This window comes from Notolabrus celidotus, chromosome 11 (genome assembly GCF_009762535.1).
Source record: "Notolabrus celidotus isolate fNotCel1 chromosome 11, fNotCel1.pri, whole genome shotgun sequence".
Lineage (NCBI taxonomy): Eukaryota > Metazoa > Chordata > Actinopteri > Labriformes > Labridae > Notolabrus > Notolabrus celidotus.
In genome coordinates, this window is record NC_048282.1 from 21,899,993 (window position 1) to 21,923,552 (window position 23,560).

Below are 23,560 nucleotides of genomic sequence, written 5' to 3' on the forward strand. Positions count from 1 at the left end.
TTTTGTGGGCGGGGTTACGGGAGCAGAGAGGGGAGGGGGAGGTGAGTGAGAGGAAATCTGGTGGGGAGGGGTAGTGTTGTTGACATTCAAAATCTCTTTCTGAACTGATGTTTATATCAAGACTACCAACAGCAGCTTTAAAATGTCTTTTTGTGCAACTTTGTTTCCCATGTCACTCAATCTGTCATCCCTCGGGTACTTTACAGATAAGACGTCTGCTCTAATGAATATTGACTTTTAATTACTGATCCCTGAATATGAGACGATCCCACTTAGTTTGAGGGGGAAAAGAAACCTGTCTCATATTAGAGTCAATACAGTACTTTGGAGGCAGGGAAACTAGAAGTAGATAGAAATTGAATTTTTAGTTGCGCTGTGTATGTCTGTCCTCCTAAAGTGTTAGTCTTAATTACACCATGTTACCAACCCTCTATTGACTCTGTGACTCACACAGACTCCTGCGGGGAATGTTAACATGCAATATAAACTACATCCTTTCTATTAATTATAGCGCACCACAAAATCGCTTGTATCAGCAGGCATTAAAGTTGGGTTAGTCCACGCTTCTGTTTTTGTATTAATATTGATGTGTTCATAAAAAGCTGGGCTCTGATTAGCAAGACCTCCAGGCCTTTGATAGAGGGCTGTAGGGATTTCGAAAAATGCATGAAACATAAAAGTAATATGAAAAGTTTATTAACTCTAAATATTCCAGTGCCAAGCTCACATTTGATTACACACTGCTAATTAAAAACACTTGTGCGTCCCAGTGGAATATGCTGTTTTATTTTGAAAGCTTTTATTATTTTTTCTTGCACACTTTGTTTACTTACTGCAGTTCATGTGGTGTGATGTTGCACAGGTGACAAATATACTCATTAAAAGTCATTATTTTTCAATTTACTCTGTTAGTAAAGAGGAAAGCTCTTTTATCAAAGCATGCTCTCTGGAGTTCTGTCGCTTCGCCCTGAGAGACAGTTGGGAGGAGTTAGAGGTGATGCATCCCCAACTGTCTAGCACTAGCAGTTCTCTTAAAGCACTGCACTCGCTCAATGCAGGGAGCTAATGTGTTTGACCCCTCTTTCCCAAAGGAAGCGCTTGCAGATGAATGAATCAGCATGTTTATAAGCGCTCCTCATCAGTCACACCATTTTCTTGCCTCTGTCTTTTTTTTTTCATATCTTTGCTTTCTGTCTTCATGGTGTCCTGACACAGTGATACTAGACAGTCATTAGCTGAACTCAATATGTCGTCAGGGGGATTTAAGTTGAAGGGAAGTTGAAGCTTTTGATTCTAAAATAAGAAATAGAGGCATAGTCATAACAACGGTAGTATAGGATCCAGCCAAGTCCCTTAGATCCTGGTTCAGTCAACCATCTGGCCTTTTATTCAGCATCGGTTCAGAAACACTTCTTACGGAAGACATGAACTGTTTGTCTCTTTTTCTTCCCCTTTGTGTTCCGTCTCCTTTGCACCAGGCTCCAGAGGCAGCTGTTTTAATATTTCTCCCATATGGATCTTTCCTAAGATATTCACCGGAGCACAGTTTATTCTTAGCATCTGCTCGCACAGTGACAATAGGAGTTCATGAAATGTTAACTCTTCAGGCTAAACTCTCTCACTCTCTCACTACGCTGCCCGTCTGATCTCTCACTATTCCTCACTTTCTTTTTCAAGACAATCTCCATCTCCATTGTTATCCTTTGTGTTTGTCTCATTTTCATACATATTACATATTTACTGCTCTTTTCCATCGCCTCTCTCTCGGCTATACAGTCGCTCTTTTCTCTCTGCAGGGAACGGCTTTATGATACAACCAATTGCTCCTGAAATGTTTGGTCTGGGCAGAAAGGTGTGAAGTATTTGTGTGCCACTGCTTCTCCATCTAATTTGCATCAGTCTGTGTGGGTTTGGGATGGTATTTGTGATATCATATGCAGTCATTTAATACAGTATGTGACTTCACGAAAAGCAGCTTTTAAGGTTAAATCCACCAACCTTTCTTTTTGTGTGACATTTCAGGCTTCTGTCTGTCTTTCGTTCTTTAAAGTGCTAAGACATTCACGGTAAGTGACGTCGTAACTCTAAATGTAGTCAAAGGTGTCAGTCTGACTGAAATTTTTTGATTTGTTTGATAATAGTAATCTCAGTCATTTTTCCTTTGCATGCTGGGATGTAGACTTTCGAACCTCTGCTTCAGTTGTGCCTGCAGATGGAGGGTGTGTGTCAGTTGACAATATGAAAGGGACTAGAACAAAAACATGCATAATATCCATCCATCCATTATCTAGACAGCTTATCTTGTTAGGGGTCACGGTGGGACATCCACCGTGACCACCCATCACATGGCAAACACGGAAAGACAGACAACCATTCCTCTGCATCATCTTTGACTCTCACCTTAGCTTTGATAAACACGTTAATTCTGTTGCCCAATCAGCTTTTTTCAATTAAGAAAACTGACAAAAATTTGGTCATTCTTATTAATCAAAAACCTAGAAAAAGTCATTCATGCTTTTTTTTCATCCTGGTTAGATTTCTGCAATTCACTTTCTAACTAATCCAGAACGCCGCAGTCAGACTCATAAACAGGTCTAGCAGGAGAGAACACATCATTTTAAAGTCTCTTCACTGGCTCCCAGTCCATTCTAGAATTGATTTTAAAATGATGGTGTTAACTTTTAAAGCTCGTAGGGGGTCAGCTCCAGACTACATTGCTGACCTCTTGACTCCCTACGAGCCATCATGTAACCTCAGATCCTCCGGTAGGTCTTTACTAACTATTCCACGCTCAAACAGAAAAACAAAAGGTGATCGAGCATTTTCTGTTCAGGCCCCTAAGCTGTAGAATGACCTGCCGGAGGAGATCAGGGAAGCTAACAAACTGTCGTCTTTAGAGTTGCTTATAAAAACTCACTATTTTAGACTTGCTTTTTATTGATTTTATGGTTTATTGCTTTGATCCTTGTTTAATTACTAATGCTGGATAATGATATGTTCTTAATTACTGTCTACTACTTTTTTAAAATTGTTTGTAAAGTGCTTTTTAATTTGTTTTGAAAAGCGCTATATAAATAGAGTTACTATTATTATTATTATTATTATTATTATCATTATTATTATTATTATTCACGCACACACTCACACCTACGGGCAATTTAGTGTAACCAATTAACCTGGTGAGCATGTTTTTAGACTGTGAGAGGAAGCCGAAGTACCTGGAGAGAACCCACGCAGCATTCAGGGGGAGAAGATGCAAACTTCACACAGAAAGGCACTCACCCGACTAGAGATTCGAACCAGTAACCTTCTTACTGTGAGGCAAAAGTTTTACCAACTGCACCACCATGCAGCCACATGCATAATATATTAGCCAAAATATAGCAAATAGGTTCTTCAGAATGATCGTCTCCATTTTATTTTATTTATTATATTTATTTAATGCACATATAAAAGAACAACACAAAACATTGCTGTTCAATAACACAAGCCAAGATATAACAGGTAAATTCAATAATAAAACTAAAACATGTAATGAGCAGGAGGAGCCAAAAAAAACCTAACAGGCTTGTTGAGTGGCCCTCCTAAAGAAAACAATCAACACAAAGACAAAGCATCAATGTAGAACAGAATATCTATATACAAATAAAAACAAAACAAATAGATTAATAAGAGGGATCAATATTTAAAACAATGATGAAAAGAAAAGAAGAGAAAGAGAGAGAGAAAACCCCCCAGAATATATATTTATAAGTTAGGAAAGTAGGGAGAGCATGTGTTTGTAAATATGCATTAAAATTAGTAACATGTTGTACTGCTTAACTAACCTAATAGAAAGTGTATGGTTTGTTTGTTGAATGAGTTGAAATTTGTGTTACTTGTGATATGAGTGAGTAAACTGTTCCAAAAGTGAGGGCCTCTGTATCTGATGGAAAACTGAGAAAAGGTTGTCCTAAAGAAAGCTGGATGGAGTTTATTTGCAGACCTTGTTTGGTAAAGATGGATCTGAGAGTTAAACTGAAATAAATTCTGAAAGCTTGCTGGGAGTAAGTTGTGAATGTAATGAAAGACAAAAATATTAATTTGTAGACAGTGAAGATCAAAGATGGGGAGGATTCGTAATGATTGAAAAATGGAAGTAGATAGATCCATTGCATAGTCTGACCCCCAGAGAGGATGGTACAGTTTGTGTTTGTGAAAAGTAACTGAAACATTTGTCTAAAATGTCCATGAAGTAAATACACATGTATTAATACAACAATTGTGTATTAGCTGTGCTCTTATGGAAGTTACTATTAAAACTGTTGGATAAGCTGCATATAATTGAGCATAGTGTTAGTTCAGGAAGGCCAAGATCAGCCAACGGTATGTCAGCTGATCTGAACGCCAGCCCACATCAGCTGGCCAATTACCTTCTATGTATTCAATTCAACAGGGAGCTCTCAGAACAGTCATACTTCCCAATATAACTCATTGCATGCAGATGATATTTTCTTTGATGAGAGTGGTACTGACTGAAGTATATTTTTGAAGCACAGCAAATGCTTCACAACTTGTGTATTTCATCCCTGTCCATCTCCATAGTGACTTCATGTACAGAAAATTCACAGTCTGAAAATCCAGACCTCTTTCAGGCTTGTAGACAAGGACGGTTGTAAAATGACCAGCTCGTGTCTAAAATGAAAGGGACTCAGGTGTGTTTGTGCAAGCAGAAATCTCTCAGAATTGCTTTTTCACCATTTTTGTCACTTTGTGCTTTTTTGTACTAAGAAAAACTCAGACATGCACACGCATGCACGCACGCACGCACGCACGCACGCAGGCACGCAGGCACGCAGGCACGCACACACACACACACACACACACACACACACACACACACACACACACACACACACACACACACACACACAAATCCTCCTGATGGTCATGCAGGCCAGGCTGCGCCCTAAACCTTATGTGATCCAGAGGTTCTGACTCCTTTGTCCATGCTCCCTCACCAGAACAATGAGTGATTAGGGTCAGTGCTCAGGTTAAATGACCAGGCTCAAACCCATCATCAAGCAGCTGCTAGCCTGGTACGTTTTCACCAAAGAGAAGCAAACCCACAGCCTGCCGAAATCATTCCTCACTCATGCACAGATAGAAAGACAGAAAACAGTATCACACCGTCAGGCGTAGGAGGATAGGGATAGATAGATGTGTGTATGCACCTACACATTTAGACACATTCAGGCCAGGTAAGTGAGCCTTTCCCCCCTGCGGCATCGGCTGAGAGGCTGCTCAGCGATCAGTGAAATGGAGTGTTGCTCAGCACAGTCTGAGCTTTATTCCGTGCTCTCTCCCCCTCTGAGAACGGAGCCACGTCCACCACCAACACCACATAGATCCTTTCCCTCATGGGTGAGCACATCCAGTTGACTCAGAAAACTCTGTAATAACTTTGGGGCCATTTGAGTCGATGTGGTTGGAGTTACTTACAGTGCAAATTTTGAGTCCTGAATGTATTCTCTGTGCCTTTTTATGCTGGTTATCTACAGCCACCATGCAGTGTTTCTCATTGTTGTTACACCTTCAAAAACATCCTTCCCAACATTTGTGTGCAGCATCATATTTGCTGCAGATAACCCTGTTTCCAGGAGGAAAAATCTTAGTGGCTTTCGTGATCCCAATTTTACCTCTAGCACCACCATGATGTTTGCATTTGGTTTGGGGGTGAAATGTCTCAACAACTGAATGGATTTTCAAGAAATTAGTGACAACCATAACTGAACTTGAAGTACTTCCTCTAGTGCCTGACAACAGCTCCAGAGAAGGTATTGTGGAATCCGACCAGAATTGAATTTCCATCAGCACCACATGTGAATTGTGTTTGGTTCTGATAAGTAATCGTAAAGTGCTGAAAATCTTACACTTGCCTCGCAGGATACCATCAAGCTGAGATATTGTACTAATCTTAGCATGTAGCTTAAAGTACAGTTTCTAGAGAGGCTCTGACTGCATTCAAGGATGGACGACCCCCAACTGTTGTGCAGCAGTGGAGCCAAAATACCCCCCACACTTAGGCCTGCCATATTGCACTGGTGACTTTTTGGAGCCAGACTCTGCACAGTAGGGGTTGGCTAGTGGAGTCGTGATATTTATATCTCACCCCTACCGCTAACCACGACACACACTGAACCTCCAGATAAGATAGCAAAGATCCAAACATCCAAAGTAATGGGAAGTTCAATGACCGTAGTGTTAGTGTTGATGACATTTTCTCACACTGTCTCTTTACTCTGCTTACCCCCTCTTCTTAAAACTCTGCACTGGCTCCCTGTTTCTTTTAGAATTGATTTTTAAATGTTCCTCGTGTGTCTCACACAAGCGCTGGTCAGAGAACTTTCTATTTTTACGCCCCTAAGCTATGGAACTCTCTGCCTCTGGACATTTAAACGGCAAGCTCTCTGGGTGTTTTTAAAAGTAAACTTAAGACTTATCTTTTTAATCTAGCTTTTAATTTGGAGTAGTTTACTTTTAGCCCTGGACTGCATTATTATTTTTATTATTTTTACTATTATTTAAATCATTATTATTTAAATCATTATTATTTGAATCATGTATTTAACATATATTTATCTTATTTAATTATTTATTTATCTATTTCTTGTATTCATCTGATCTTGTCAACGCTACCCTATTTTTAACTTTTCTTTCCACTCGTACTTATTTTATTTATTTTACTGTATTGATTTTATTTTATTTTGAAGTATTTTATTTATAATCATACCTTTTATAATTTTACCATTGCTGTTGTTTACTGTCTCTCTGTTATTTTGTGAGGCACTTTGGGCTGCATGTTTTTATGTATGAAAAGTGCTATATAGATAAAGTTGAGTTGAGTTGCAGTCATGGTATTATTCTCCCCTTTTATAGCATCAAATAATACATTTAAACAAAACTTATAAAAAAAAAAATGAACCAACGACAATAGCAGAAACCTTTTTCTTTCTTCTCTACCATTTTCATCTTCATTGACAGGATAGCTGAAGAGAGACAGGAAATGTGGGGAGTAAAGATAGGGGTATGCTATGTTAATGGTTGAAGCGAGTCAAACCAGCGAACTCTGCGTCAAGGTCTATAGCCTTTGTATATGATGCCTGCTTAGCCCACTAGGCCACCATCGCCCCGGCAGACACCATTTTTGAGAAAAAATATTATTTTGATTTTTTGTCCCATCTATTAATATGGAGAAGGTGGCTTCATGATCTATACTACCAATCATTCAGGGGAGCTCCCCTGTTTTGGCTTCACCTTTTGGGAGCAGTAATTCTATCCGTCTTTCCATACAGTCCATGCAAGTGGCTAGCAAACTTTAAGCGTTTTACAGTTGTCATTTTGGCTAGAGGTGAACAACAACATGATTTTATGTGAGTGAGAGATGAAGTTTACAAATTTCCACAGGTTTTTTTTTTTTATTAGGGCTTGAAACGAGGCTGTTTACAGGTCACATCTTGACGATTCAAAGTTTTCACCTGTCAACACTGCTCAGCTGAATGTGTCTGCATGCATGGGCTTTTATCCAGTTAAGTGTGTTTGTGTGTGTTGTCAGTATTTGTATCAGTTTGGTCTGTAGCAGAGGGCGGTGTCAGTTCTTATCTGGGACAAAGCAGGGATGGAAAGGTCAACTCTGCAGTGAAACACAGATATGGACACACACACACAGACACAGACACAGACACACACACACTGTAGACAAAGACAAGCACACATATAGACACAGTGAAAAGCAAGCGCACAAAAGAAGATATTTATGGGAAACATGACTCATGTGAAAAGGTCAAGATTCACACTGGGGGTTTGCAGGTGTATGCCACCTTGCTGTAGTTTTGTATATAGATGTGTGTGCATAGCTGCGTGTGTGTGTGTTTGCAGACAAAGGAGTGGAAGCGATGAAAGTGTCTCCATGTGCTTTTTGGGAGACTTTTGATATTCCTCTGGGGAGGCAAAAAGACAATGTAACAGTGAAGCGAGGAGCGAGAGGGAGCCAGAGAAGAGAGAAAATGGAAAAGGAAGAGAGCCAAGAGAGTTGAGTGTGAATTTCCTTAAAGTGCTCCGTTTGGTGAGTCATTATTTTCACTAAAGCCGCAAAGAGCATTTTGTTTCCCAAAGGAGTCGCTCTTACCCACTCCATCCTGCCTGTTCCTCTTCATTCTTTTCTCTCCTGATGCCAGCCAGTGTCTCTCCTTTGTTTGTTTTTCAGATTACTTTTCTCCTCTTGGAGCTCAAGAAACATCTATGATCTGTTAAGATTTACCTTAAACCTTCCAGTGTATCCCTCATAAATAAAACATCGTATAAAAGGACAAATTAACATCCAATATTCAGCGCATGGTCTGCTGCCCCTCCTTTCTCGTGTTCATTTCTCTCAGAGGGGGCTGCTGATCCAAGCTGATAGATTATGTCTGTGGATTCATAGAGCTCTATTGCTTACTCATGCATATCTGTCGTGGCGGTGATCGTGTCCTCTCTGCGGGATCTGGCCGCAGCCTTACAATCAGCTCAGTGTGATAAATAGGAACACAGAGAGAACAAACCTTGCTGTCACTACAAATAAACATCTGTGGGGGTGCCTCAAGGCCAGGGAAGGCTTCCTCTTACACATAAACACACTCAAGCACAGATGCAGAGACACTCGCAGACACACACACACACACACTCGTACACACATTTCGCATCCGCCCTGTGATTTAGTTGTTCAGAAGGTTACTATCCTCTCCTGCGTATTATTTCTATCTGCAGAAACAAACGCCTTCGCTCCCTCTGGATTGGGAGATAAGCAGATTGGTTTGTCTTTTGGAGAAGACAAAAGGAGCTCAGTTCGCACAAAGGTTTATAAAATGGCACCAGCACAGTTGTGGAGAATTGATGGAGCCTCCAAAGCCTACCTCTAATGCCGGAAAATGTCACTTCCCATATCAACAATAAAGACATGCAAATTCCAACTCAGGTACTTTTGTCGAGGTTTCAAATCTGGGCCTTCCGGGCCTCCTGTGACTCGCCATGTGACTGCTTCACTGGGTGAATAATTTGTTATTGTTTGCAGGAGTTCTTATTTTAAAAATCCCAACACTGTCAAATCATTTTTTTCATTTGAGATCAAGACATCAATTTATCTCCACCTTGGTTGTTTGATGGCAAACATTTCATTTCAGGTTTAACTTGGTGCCAGCTGTGTTTTGCTCCTCTTCCTTCCCCCTCGCTCCCTCTCTCTCATCCTCTGTCTCTCTCTCACACTCTGTCTGTGTCTCTGAGAGCATGGAGAAGTTCAGCCGACTGCGTGGCTCTACCAAACGCTTGAAATGCTAATCAGAATTGATCTGGATGGGGATATTAAAAAACTGGGGTGATTGCTGTCACAGTGCTCAGTGTGGGGCTGATTCAGAGCATCATAAATATTAATGCTGGATGCCCATCAGAGATGGCACATCACTGACAGTCCCATGATTACCCGCTGAGTGTAGCGCACGGTTACCTGCTCAAGTGATTGGTTCAGACGCACACACCTTCACACACATGAAGCATTGGGCAAGTGGGAAGTCTAATTGAAGAGGTAAACAGTTGTGGTAATATATGTAGTGACAGGGTAGATTGGGCAGCAGGACTTTCCCTGGTTGAGCTTTATTAGAGACTTAATGGAAGATGTCCTGCAGGAGACAATAAAGCCATTCACACACAAAACCCAGCAAGCAGAACAAATAACTGCTTAACGTCATACTAATAGAAGTAAACTTGTAGTAGAAGATGCTAAGCAATTTTGATTACAACTGATACTATAATAATAGCAATAAGCTAGTGTTGCTCACCCACTCTGGCGAGGAGAGCTGGGGTTGATGTAGCAGCATCACAGGACTCGACAACAACCACTGGTTCAACAACGGGATCATTTCCAAGAATTTAATCCAGGCCGTTGACTAGATCCTCGGCTTTTGCCAAGCTGGTCTCGTGCCTTTACACAGTGCTGTCTGAGTTTTTTGGTCTTCATTTTCAGATGCTGATTCAGAAGGGTGTAAACGTGTGTAATGTTGTGAGTGGTGTCCAACATTTGACAGATATGCTTATTTACCCAAATGTCAATGAGCCATTTGACTTCCTTGCTGCTACAAGTCAACCCACAACATATTTGGCTGGTAGGTTAACTGGTCCTCGTTAGTTGGTGATTTAGCGCTTGTGTTTCAGTTGAAAAAGCGACCCTGTTAAATGGCGACTATTCACCTAATGCATCCCTCACAAATACCTTTAGTTTCTTATTAAAGACATGTCTGATGAGTCAATGTTGACATCATAAAAAAACTAAACAAGGATGCATTCATACTTCTTCCATGTTTCAACAGCTGTTGTGTCAATGACAATCACTGACACTTTTGGCTGAAAGGTACGAGGGATGGGCATTTTAAGCCAAAGTAATATTTGATAATCATTGGCATCTATTTAACAATTATTCAAATAATCCCACCCACACACTCATGCATACCTGTCCCATTAACGACCCGTTTGTGTTGTAGTCACGTTAACCAGCAGCATTCCGTCAATGTTTCTGGGATGCGGCATGGTGTGTATGTTTACATTTTACAGCCATGCTCAGTCTCTGGAAATACATGTGTAGTAGTGTGAGATTCAGAAACGGAGAAAATTACCGCGACTGTTGCAAATGTTTTCTTCTTCTTTTGTTATTTAATGCAGTTAGCATTCTTCTTATTCTCTTTGCTCATGTGGTTAGCAAACCGTATTACAGGCACTGGTAAAAACAATGCAAAATTGTACTTTTAAATTTAGAAAATATTCAAAGTAACTCTTCGGTTTTTACAATTTAAAATCAAAGATTTTAAAATCATTGCCCATCCCTAAAAGGTACCAGTTATCAGGGTCACTCTTCTAACCATAACACCGGCTTCCCACTATACAAGATGCAACCACAACGCAAAACTATGCTGTGATGTAATAATGTAAGGACAGTCTGCAGTGTGTGTGCTTTGGCTTGCTTTACAATATTTCAGTGAGATCATAAAGTGGCCCACTGAAATATGCAATCGAGCTACAGGGGTCAAAGCACTTGACATATAAATATGCAGAGTGCACTAGATCACGACAAATTTTGAATTGGTTTTTGGTGCCTTTACGGAATAAAGTAAAATACTACTTTGGATGGACATAAGCATGCATACACACCACACATGTAGCTACAGTACAAGTGTTTAAGTTGAACATAAGATTATAAGTCTCTTATAAAGTATTCAGTGAAAATAAATGCAGACCTGGTGTTTTCTCGTCATTGCCTTGAGTAAAGATACTTCAAACTTAACCAACCTGTAAAAACATCCTTAAGATGTAATGATTAAAATATTTCAGGTAAGGTTTAATTAAGATTTAAATGTAATATTCCTTTGGACATGACAATGGTAAAACATCAATAACCTATTGAGAATAAAAACAACAAACACAAGGTTAATTTGCTGTAAAACCTGTCATGTCATGATATCCAAGGTAGCTCTCAGGGAGAGTATTTGCCAAGTTTCAGTGTTTGAAGAGTGGATTGTGTTTTAAGTTAGTTAAAGCCCTCTGCATCAATGAAAAGATGTCTTTGTTTACATCTCCATTGCACCAACATCTTTATCGTTACTTCAACAGAGACAAAAAAACGTCTCTATCAAGTCTCGCTGCCTTTTGAACATGTTATCTCCGTCAGCCTCTCACTTTCCTCAAACTCACACATGTACACACACGCGCACACACTTGTCCTTATCGACTTAGAGACAGAGTTTCTCATCGACTGCAAACCAGGGCAAGTAACATATAAGATGACCCCAGAACACAAACAGGCTCTCTCTGCCTGGATTCCAGCTTTTGAAGGGTGCCATTGGCTAAGCAAGGCACGTCCGTATTGATGCACAGAGTTGGCAGTCTGCAGACAAGATCCACAGAACATCCAGGGCCATGGAGAAAATCAATGCATCCCATCTCTGCTTGCTACTAACTGATCCGAGGGCGGTGGACAGATCCTGTTTATGACTTTGGTATTGGCTCTGTCCGAAATTTTCATTCAGGTGCGACATCATAATCCACTGCTTCCTCAGGTCAGGTCTTAATGTTCATAGTTCAAATAACCATTAACTGCAGAGCTGCGACAATCTGGCAGTGGCTTCTGGCCTCAGCGATTGAAGTCTTTTCCTTATCCACATTATAGACACACTCAGATGATGAAAGTTTCCCCCTCCCTAAAGCGGGGATGTAATGTTTTGATTCAGCGGAAGATGGAGAAAAAAACAACTTGACATTTTTGGTTTGATCCTATGATTCAAGGCCACGACTCCAGAGGAATTTAACACAAATAACTTGACATGCTGTGCAGTGAGATAACTTTCATGTGACTGTGCTGCTTGATGTGATATGTTTCAAGATCTGCCAGCACTTATGTTCACATGAAGAGCGACACATCCATTTTGACAGAGAGTAATTCAATCAGTGCTGCTGATAGCTGTAAACAAGCCTCTTTAGATAGTGTCTACAGTCTCTCACCTGATAATGCCGCTCGTGGCTGAGATGTCACCTGCCGGGGGTAGAGAAAGGATGTATGTGGCTGTCGACCTCCCTGCCCTCCTTCATGCTGTCAGCGCTGGTCCTCTGTAACAAGAAGAGGCAAGGCTAATTGAATCCTAAACACTTCCTTCTTCTGCTTACCCCTGTCTTTCATCTCTGCCAACTCTGATTCTCCAACCATCACTGCGAGGATGGGTTAAATAAAACTCCACCTTCCAGGGAAGCATGATTATGCTTCAGTCTTTGTTATTCCTCTCACCATTTATTTATCCAGCCCCTCCTCCTTGTGTACCTCTCCTCTCTTTTTTCCTCTCAACACTTCTATCTCCAGTGCTACGGCCTTCTTCCATGGCCCAGGGCTTCAGTGCTGTTATCTTATTACTGTTTTAATGGTCCATCAGCACTGAATTTGGTTGCTGAAAATGCATGAGCACAACTGTTGTTCATTCTTTCCTAAAGCAGAGACCGGGCATAAACAGATGTCAGCACCGCCATCACTCTGCGCTGTTTTTTCTTGCTCTTTCTTCTCTTTTTTTCTTTCTACAGAAAAGCGGGCTTTCAGCGGCCTGCTCCAGAGCTGCTGGGGTTGCGATCTCAATCTTGGCACAGCTTGCTACAGTTTGCAGGGCCCAAAGGCCAAAGCGCTTACTCAAGTATAATAATTTTCAAAAAAATTGCATTAATGAATAGAATAACTTCGGTGATTGCGCTGCAGCTCCATCTCAGCGTGAGCATAGTTAAACTCTTTGTGCTTCTTTTCTGTCAAACATGCGTTTTAACCATTGTTCAGTCAGCCACCCCAGCAGTGGATGCTGGGGTGGCGGTGGGCAAGGCAGCAGAGGCGTTGACAGGCAGAGGGAGAGATGGGGGATTTTCCCCCGTTTAAATAGACAGCCAAAATGAGAGGCAGAGAGTGTGATTGGATGATGGTTATGAGTAGGGATGCACCGAAAATTCGGCCACAGAAAACACTTTTTTCACCGAAACAACACGGCCGAAACAGAATGTCGTGATGACGCAAGCAAAAAACGCGTCTGGATTGCTTTGTGCAAAAGCGAGTCCTGCAGCGCAGATCACAAGTTCCCCGTGACATTCACTTCACACCAGGGGGTCTTAATGGAGAACATTCCCTCTCTTTTTGCCCCGTTTGAGCAGCTAACTAAAGAGATCAGCTCCTCTGATGCATCTGTAGCAGACGTTATTCCTTTAATTGCAGCACTGAAGCGTCTTCTAAGCAAAGAGGTTGAGACGGACCACGGAGTAAAAACAATGAAACGTACACTCTTAGAGTCTATATATTTATTTTGGTGTTTCGGTTTTCGGCCTTGGTTTCCTCATTTTCAGTTTCGGTTTCGGACAAGAATTTTCATTTTGGTGCATCCCTAGTTATGAGAGTGGGACAAGTGACATGTGTATAGCAGTGCAGCTGGAGTTGTCTGCCTGAACAGCTCACAGGCGTCATTTGTAGTAGCTTTTAGAGAGAAACCTCCGTGGGTATCAATCGCACTCAGGAGTAAGAGAGGGCGGCCGTGCCGTCAAATACAGCTCCTCAGGCTCTTTGATTCAACGGTCAAGGTGGACCAGATTACAATGGATTTAAGTTATATGCCCAAAGGTCTCACTTTCTTTCTTTTTTTAAATCTGAGAAAATTGGAGAGACCTTTAACTCTGGGCAAATGTTCGTCAGAAGACTGTCTGCGGACTGCAGGACAGGAGGGCTCCGGCAGAGCAGCATCGCTCTCGTCCCTCATTCCTGAGGGTCGACTTTTCAGTAATGACGGTGAGCCCGAGCTCGGCTCTGTCCCCACTTGCTGCGTTCCCTGATATTAATGGCCTCTGATGCTTTGATAGACAGAAGCATGTCCAGGGATAAATCATTCAGAGGTCATCGGTGGAGCTGTCACTCATGCGCTCTGACGAATGTCTGTCTGGTTCTTCTCCCATCCCCTGTCTCTCTCTGTCGCTGCCTGTACATCCCGCTCCGTCTCCATCTTTCTGCATACATTACCATCTCTCCTTCTGTCTTTTCCGATCCCTGTCCCTCTCCTCTTGTTCCAGGCCTCTCTTTCCTCTCCAGCACTGCCCACTGTGTTGATGTAAGCTGCTAAGTCAGGCCTCAACAGGCTCTGATGTTCGATGTAATGGGAACATTTCATTTTGTTAAACACTCTCCCCTCTGTCCACTGTTGTTGTTTTCATATATAAGGATTAAATATTAACAAACAACATTTTGCTTGTTGTAGGCTGACATGCTGATGAGTACTAGCAAACAAATCAGCACACATACAGTACATATACAAACATAAACACACTGCATTGCCCGTGACAAGCACATCTTCTGAAATAGATTTCCAGTAATTACAGCTGTCATGACATATTCATTTTCTCTATATTTTCTCCCGGTTGTTGTAGGTTTAAGTGGCTGTTCTGTGGAACAAGACAAGCAGTGCTCCATAATGAAGTGTTTAATATTTGATGCCACTGGATTTCGCAGCTAATAAAAGCTGTGTGTGTGTGCCTCCATTAGCCCTCTGTCCTGGCTTGAGAATAGTGCTGCATGGCTGCACAATTTAAATCACAATGTGTCCAATGTGCCAGCTAATGGGCAAACGAAAAAAATCTATCATGGTAGAAAGTAGCAATACATACACTCTGCAAGAGTTTTACAATCACAGGTTATGAATTATTCACAGCAGTGCTCTGTGCTGTTTTGGTGCATGGCTGTTTGTGCCAGGGGACATGGAGAGATTTTTGTCAGGGGAGAGCCTCTATGGATCTGTAAAAGAATACTTGAGAGGTGTGAGCTTCTTCTCTGTGAGTGCAAGTATGTATGTATGTAAGAGCAAGGGACGGGAAGAGAGACAGAAAGTGTAAGAGAGGGAACAACACGACTAAAGAGAGAGGACTTTAGGAAAAGGGCTTGATCTCTCGCAGTACCGAGGGTGCCAACTTTTAGCTGCTGATGCAAGTTTCAGGAGAAAGAAAAGCCAGAAAAGTGAAGCATACCTTTATTTATAATAGAATACAACTGAAAAAACTGATGTGTGTTGTTTATATCTTTTTTCTGTAGGAGAGTATTCCTAACATACTCTTGTTTTTCTTTTCTTTTACATGTTCTCCCTCCAGCACTGGCTCTCTGGACACCAGGTAAGAAAAAATATGTTTGTTTACAATGCGTTTCCTCTTCTCCCTTCATCCTCAGCTGTCTTTATTCTTCTTACCTAAAACTCTGTGTGCCTCTTACGTCAGGTAGCTTCTCAGACAAAATGGCAAAGGGAGTAATAGCCAATAAATGTCAATGCTAACTGCTGTATAAAGTCATGGCAGCCTTTGATTGTGGACTGACGAGGGGGAGGGGGTACCACTTTGGTCGGCTGGTTTGGTGTGAAATGGGCTGAGTGAAAGAACTTGAAGGGCCTGTTTGAAGAGACCAGAATGTATGTAAAGTTTCACATGTTACAACGAAAGGAGGTTGAGAGTAGTCATTATGTAAGGGATAATGTATGGTTAGAAGGATGTTATGGGAAAAAGAATCCCTACTAGGTGAGAAAAGACCCTGACGCACGCAGTTGCTAGCAGCAACCAGCCACGACATGAAACAAGAAACACAATGATCAACACAAAACTGTTACTCACAAAATGGCACACATAGGTATCTATTTATGTATTGATTGATTAAATGATTGATTCATTCTTATATTAATTGGTTCATTTATATATATATATATATATATATTTTTTTTTTTTGTTTTTTTTGTGTGATTTATTAATTATTTCCTTTTTATATAATTGTTTTTTGAGGTAATGATATTTTGCCATATTACAAAATGATAACTGATCACGCATGTGGAAATATGTGAACTCACTATGATCCCCATCAAACAAGTCTGCCATGCAGCATTCAACTCATGTCTGGTCCTGAGACCACAACTCAGGACTTTGTAGCTTCTTACTAAATCTATACTATCTGAATTTTCCTTTCCTCTCCTCCTCCCCTGTTAATATAATTCAGACATCTAATGGTACTTCATTTTACTCTTTGAGTTCTGTCAAGTTACCACACTTGACAACATGCTGCTTCCTGTTATAGCCCTTTCAAAGTATCTTTTTTGGACTATGTAACATGAGGGGACTTTTATTGTGAACTCTTTGTCTAAAGGTGATTTAATCATTGAAGTAGCTTAACAACGATTAGTAGTCTGGATAGCTAATTTCGCGATTGACACACACTGTACGGGGGGTGAATTTTTTCCTAACGCGGCAATTTTGAAGATATTGAGATGACTTGATTGACAGGCGGGAACACTGTAGCTGTTGGCTAGGAGGCTCAAAGCCCGCCTTTTTACGTCACAATCGATCGACAGCAGCAGTATGGCTGCCGCCAACAATTGGTGACGTCACAGATACTACGTCCATATTTTATACAGTCTATGCAAACTGAAGAAATTGTGTTAAATGTATAAAATATGCTTAAATATATCCAACAGAGGGCCAGTGCCCTTTTTTTCAGTGCAGCGTGTCTGTGCATGTATGTATAATGGGTTTCTTGTCAAAAGCCAGCAGCAGCCGCCACAATGTTATGATTGCAAGTAACTTTCATCAGTAGGAGCTATAGAGCAGTACCTCAGCTTGCATACTTTTCACTATTCTGTATTCACCCATCACATTCCCATCGCCTTTATCCTGAGCCACAACAATCCACTCCCAACTGCCAAAAGATCTTAGCACCTGTTTCATAAGAGCCGTGGAGCAATTCACACTACTGATTTACTTGGTTGTTGCTGTGGCAGCATCACATCTATTTTGTAGGATTCTTTATTGAGGCTTTTGAAATGTAAGGCTGTTACATTCTGATGAAAGCAGAACACTCTGGATAACTGTCATCTGGACAATCACTCCAGATATAGTGATGCTAATTGTGTTTTAGTAACAGAAAGTAGTGATCACATGTATTTAAATGAGCATATAGAGGGAAAAAAAGCTTGTTTTACCTGGAACTCAATGGACAAATAATGGTAGAAAGTTTGTTTTCTAAACAATTGCACCGACCTCCAAATTGTTCTCTGTTTAGTTCCCTTATTCCTGATGCAGTTTGAGATCAGCTACTAAAGTAATCCTGCCCACTAAGATGCATATAAGTGCATGCAAAATATAACACCCATGAATATCCACAGCAGACTAATGAGACAGTATCCCACTGATACTATCACAGTCTCATGAGCATATGCTGCATTCGAGGCGATGCTGATCTGATATGCAGAGTTTAATTTGAAGATATTCACTAAAAAGACTCATATTCCCTGCTAAGGAAGCGGTGCTCCCCCTCCAATTATATTTAGATTACAGAGCTGGAAGTAGCTGGAGCTGGAGCTATTATTTAGGGAGGAGTAGAGGTTGGGAAGACTCCCCGGGGTAGCTACATTCAGTATGGTCATTAACCAGGGAACCTGGGGCTTTACAATGTACATTTTATTTTCATTATCCCGCTCTAACTCTCTTTAAAATTCTCTGTCTTTTGCATGAGGCAAAGCAGCGCTCTGTTCAGTGCAGTAAGTCCAACTGCTGAAAGTCAGCATCGACCACCACTACTGTTTAAACATACAATGCAATACAAAGAGTGGAAATGCTTTGATTTGACAGATGTTATAATAGATTGGATGTGCCAAAACAAACAAACTCAATCATTAGTTGTTAAACTGAAGCACTTCAAGTTAACTGAGAAAAACTTGACTCAGTTAGAGGTCTAAAACTAATTCTGCAAAACAGACAGAGCTGTGCTCAAACAATCAACCTGAAGAAAATCTGATCAAACTGAAGACAAATGGAAAGATCTGAAAAACAAAGCCTGCTGGGAAAATCTAAGAATCTAGCCTGTCCCCCAAAATTGAAATGGCAATCATATGATTGAAACTTATTTGAGAGCCTGATATGTCTGAAATTGGAAAATAGGAGGTGAACGTGCACTTGGGCCTAAGATGCAACAGAAAAGAAGTTTCCAGAGCAGGTGGAGATTTTTTCTCAGAGCAACAGTATAGACCAAAGTGCTTCATGCTGACTCGACAAAGTAAGGCATCAATGAGAAAGATTTAATGACCAAAGTGTTTCATAAATGTGCAAAATACATGGACATGAGGACACAGCTTTGGGACACAGTCATCCCCTTCCAGACTGAAAATATTCAGAAAAACAAGATGTTCTGCAACTCAAAGGCTGGCAACACACCAGACTATTTTAGGCCCACTTTCGGGGCCTATTTGTCACCTATAATGTTCCCCCCCGAACATTGGAGGCCTGATTCCAGACTTGTTGTAACAGATTATTTGTCTAAATAATCATCAAGTGTGTTTTGCAAATACGTCTATTTCACTACTCCTGAACGAGTCAGAGCCTCCCTGAGGAGTCTTATGGGATTGTAATGTTAGAAATCCATCAGAACTGTCCTTCTGCATGTGGTATCCCATGGTTTTAAAACCACTTAAGATTTAAAAGTTGACTAGTGTGAGGCCAGCCCAAGTCTTACAGAGTTTCCAGTAGAGGAACCATCTATGTAGTAACTTAACACCAAACTGTATCACACAGATTGACCTTTTGTAATGTGTGATCGGAAAGATATTATCACAGGGAGCCTTGATAAAGAAGTTGATCAAAGCAGAAAAAATGATAAAACTGCTGTTTTAGGCACTAGGTACTGCCAACTACATACTGCGTTTGAAGTTAGTATGTAGTATGACTGTTCTGTTGGATCTTGTCTGCAGCATGCTGAGTCAGCTGAGCCGCTTTCTGGTTTCAGAAACAATGGCCAAGCTGATAGAGGAACTGCTTCTTTAGCATCACTTATGATTAAAAAAGTTAAGAAACGGTTTATATGGAATTTAATAATTTTCACAACACCTAAAAACGGAGTTCCCCCCGTCAAAAAAGAAGAACAAAGAAAAGTGGAATAAGCGCTGTGCATTATGGGAAAAAGTACACGAATGAGACTGGTCCGAGGAATACTGAGAAATGTTACCGTATCAGTACGACATCCGGGGAGTTTTGGCATACTGCAGATTTTGCTCTTTTTCACATACTACTTACTACATACTGAATTTTGTCCAAATCAGTACTGCTACTATAGTAGGCGGTTTCGAAAACAGCCTTTGTGTTGCTGCCATACTTGGCCCTGCTTCTCTTGAAGAAGCGATCTCTGATCTCAGGGGGACTAACCTCGCAAAGAAAAGGTTAAATAAACTAAAACAGTGTATCTGAAAATTTTGGGCCTAAAGGTTTGAAACTAATTGAAGCATGATGTATGTTAATGTGGGGCTGGAGGGAGTAAAGACCAGTAGCCAGTGTGCCATGGAGATGTAATGTGATTCTGATAGTGGTAAAATGAAACAAAAAGTTCCCATGAGCTGACTGTTTTTGGATTGATATGACTTCACCATGAAGACAGCATTATTGAAAGAAAGAGTAAGTCTGACACAGTGTAGGTTTAGATCAAAAAGACCAGAAACATTCATCGTGAACAGAACCTGACATAAAAAGACACAACAGGGTTCGCTATCTGTTTAAAAAAGAATTTGATACAGCAGTTCATAAGTTCTTATGAATGTTTGTGACAGTGTATGAAGATGATACATCAAATGTGTTAGTGATGAAGTTTGTTTTTGCAATGGGAGATGATTTTGAAATAATTTGTGGATAACAAAGTGCTTCAATTGCAAGGTCTTATTTTCTAGCAATGGATTTTATGAAGCATCAGATTCATTAAGAGCAGTAGGAATGTTTCATTCAGACATATTTAGTTTGTTTATCAGTTTTATATATTGAATATGAGGCCATTGTGGGAGGGGAATAATACGGATGTGGATCATACACAAGGTTTTTCGGTCCTCTCCGACTCTTTCTTTGTGACGGTTGTTAAACCAGTAGTGTTAACTAGGACCCAAAAGCAAGTGGAGGCTGAGGAAGCAGTGGAAGTGATTTTATTCTTTAAAGGTGAGGTGGAGGATGACTGATCCAGAATCTGAGGTGACTGTGAGATCCAAGAAATGCAGGAGTGAAGCGTGAGAATCCGCTTGAGGCTGGCAGCAGAAACACTGGAAACTACATAGACACCAATTCAAAGAAGACAATCTTTGCAGCATTAATAAACATGTTTACAGCCTTGTTCAAAAATTGCTTGGGTCTACGTAGCTAATTTCTCTATCAGCATACACTGTATGGGGGGTGAATTTTTTTCTAATGTGGCGGTTCAGAAGATATTAAGATTACAAGTTATTGCTCAAATAAGGACATGACTGACTTGACTCCTGGATGGGAACACATAGTTGTTGGCTAGGAGGCTCAAGCTCCGCCTCTTTATGTCACACTCTGCCTGGTTGAGTTCAGCATTCCCAATCGATGGCTGCCTCCATCGATTGGCTTCAAAATAGCGCTCAGAAACAGATGGGTGACGTCACAGATTTTACCTCCATATTTTATACAGTCTATGAGCGTGAGGCTCGGGGTATAAGCAGGTGAGTGTCTGGAGGGAGAGCGTGGCAGAGATTGGGCGGAGGTGCGGGAGGCTCGAGGAGGTACTGGAGGAAAAGGGAGGACAGCTGCAGTTAGTCGAAATATAATCACATGAAATATCAAGAAACTTGCAATACTTACAAGAACTGGCGAGCTGGCCGATGTACCACGGTAGAAGCAAGAGTACTCTGGCACCCGACTCCTCTCTCCAGATGAGTGTGATGGGGAACAGGTGTGAAGGTGCAGGAGCACCCGGAGCAGGAGAGAGCCGGGGGGAGACCGGGGAAAACTCCACACAGGCAAAACACAGTGATCACCACATTCATGTCTGAATTCTGCACTGACACTCTGATTTCCACTGTGAACAGAAACCTCTCTGTCCTTGAACCACCAATGGCTGTGTGTGTATGAACGTGTGTGTCCAAGGCAGATAACCGGCAGTCCCAGGGGTTCAGCTCAGGCTAGCACTCAAAGCAAACAATGACAAGGCGTAACATCAGCTGTCTTGCCAAGCTGTCGCTCAGTCACAAGTGAGGAACACCAATGTTAGTCACAGAACTGTGGGTCAGTGCGAATGACTCAGGGTCCTCTGTCAGACTAATAGACTGTTATTATTAAATATTGTTGCTTCTGTACAGAAGGCATGAATGTTTGTCATTACGGGCTGCACTACTCATCCGTCTGTTAGCAGTGCCGTCTCAGCAGATGTCCTCTGCCTCCGTCCAGCATCTTTTTTAGCAGTCATATGTGAGGCGAGGACAGCACAGGGGCTGGAGGAAATGGCAAAGTGACTCTCACACATACTGCGGAGTGAGAGGTTGTTTACAGTCCGCTATGGCTGACAGTATGTCCACTGAGTCCTTCTGTGATAGAAAACTCTGCTGGACAAACCTCAATCTCACAAGCCTTTGCAAAACAACAAATCAATACACTGTGCAGAAGACGGCCAGCTCTCGAAGGCTTCAGCGACAAATGTGTCATATTATTTGACATCATCAAAGTGTCTGTTTCAGTATCTTATAGAAGGAACAAACATTTTTGTCCTGAGCCAGAATGCAAATTAGAAAAGAATAGCCTGCCTCCCATCAAGTGTAACCATCAGGGAGCAGCGCTCTGTCCAAACACATTACACACTCACTCACACACAGTCACACAAGGTTATTGTTCCCTCAGACATCAGCAGCTTCATCATCAGCCCAGACATATTTTACATCAACTGATGGCTTCAGACTGATGAATGAGATATGTCATCAGTGGTAAACAGTATGATTTATGGAGGTGATTTCATGCTCTGCTTTCACTCACCCCCCACCCCCTCCTAACTGCCCTTTATACTGCTCCAGTATTTATATAGATTGCAGATGCATAAATGCTGCTTGTGTAAAGATTTTTTCCAGCCGTATCTACAGTTGGAAAGGTGACATAGTGTATCTTCTCCCCTTGGCACTTAAGTTTAATATTTAATACCAGTGCTTGGCTCCTGCATAACAAAGCAGGTGAGTGAGCAATACAATATGTTAATGTGGAAGTAGTTATTCAGCAAAAACAGCTCCCTGGGTAACAATGACTAGAGAGAGACAGACAGAGAAATAGAGGGGAAGTAGGTGGCAGCTCTGGATGGCAGATTTATGTGCAACGACATCTTCATTTCTCTGTTTCTACATGTTGTATTTTCCCCCCTCCTGCCTTTTATGTACTCTGTGCAAAGAAAGTGTCCCAAAAAATAACAAAAGAAGAAATCTTTGGTATGTGATCTGAGAATGTGAGAGTCAGAGCTGAAACACTGTGCGAGAGATTCTGGCACTGCTTCTCACAAAGAATTACTTACGTCATTTTGTGAGGCATAAAGAGAGTGTAGGGGTGAAAGTGGAGACACGCGGTATGAGGAGGAATATTAACAGCTGCCATCTCCGCCTGTGAGAAATTTCACAATTTCACTTATTTATCGGAGGAAGTGCTCAGGATTAGATTAAGGGCTCTCTGCTGGTGCGTAAAACATACAAACCTTCACACAGGCGTACATGCCACCACATGTGTGCGTGTGTGTGTGTGTAGTTTGTGTGATGAAGTATGTGCATTATACATGTAGTTGCGGCCTCTAGAACAACTGTGTGATTATCTTCTTGGCAGCATTTATCTGCGGCTTCCAGGAGATGATGACTAATGCCCTTCAGCGGTGCATTTGTCGCTGACACATCACTTTATGCGCATTATAGAACAGAATATAAAAAATGTACAACACACGCACACTTATTCAATTACTCACAAACACACAGGGGACAGTGGGGGGGGGGGGGGGGGGGGGGGGGGGGGGGGGGGGGGTGTAAAAAGGCAGGAAAACGTGCAGGAAGGGAGGAGAGGAAGGATGAAATATCTCATGCTTTCTAATGAACGTATAAATCAGTATTTGCTCGGAGGGATGCGGACGACCTCATAGTAATTAAGGAATCGTCAAGTTCTGTTGAGTTCAACTATTGACTCA

At 41.4% G+C, this 23,560-nt stretch overlaps 1 protein-coding gene across 1 annotated transcript in view; it reads left to right on the forward strand.

The window, feature by feature from the left end:
* Positions 1–23,560, forward strand: part of LOC117821268 (cadherin-4-like) — a 334,441-nt gene that overhangs the window by 63,138 nt on the left and 247,743 nt on the right. The window contains exon 3 of the mRNA XM_034695419.1: positions 15,706–15,726. Coding sequence (XP_034551310.1) covers positions 15,706–15,726 — 21 coding nt within the window. The remainder of the gene's footprint in view (positions 1–15,705; positions 15,727–23,560) is intronic.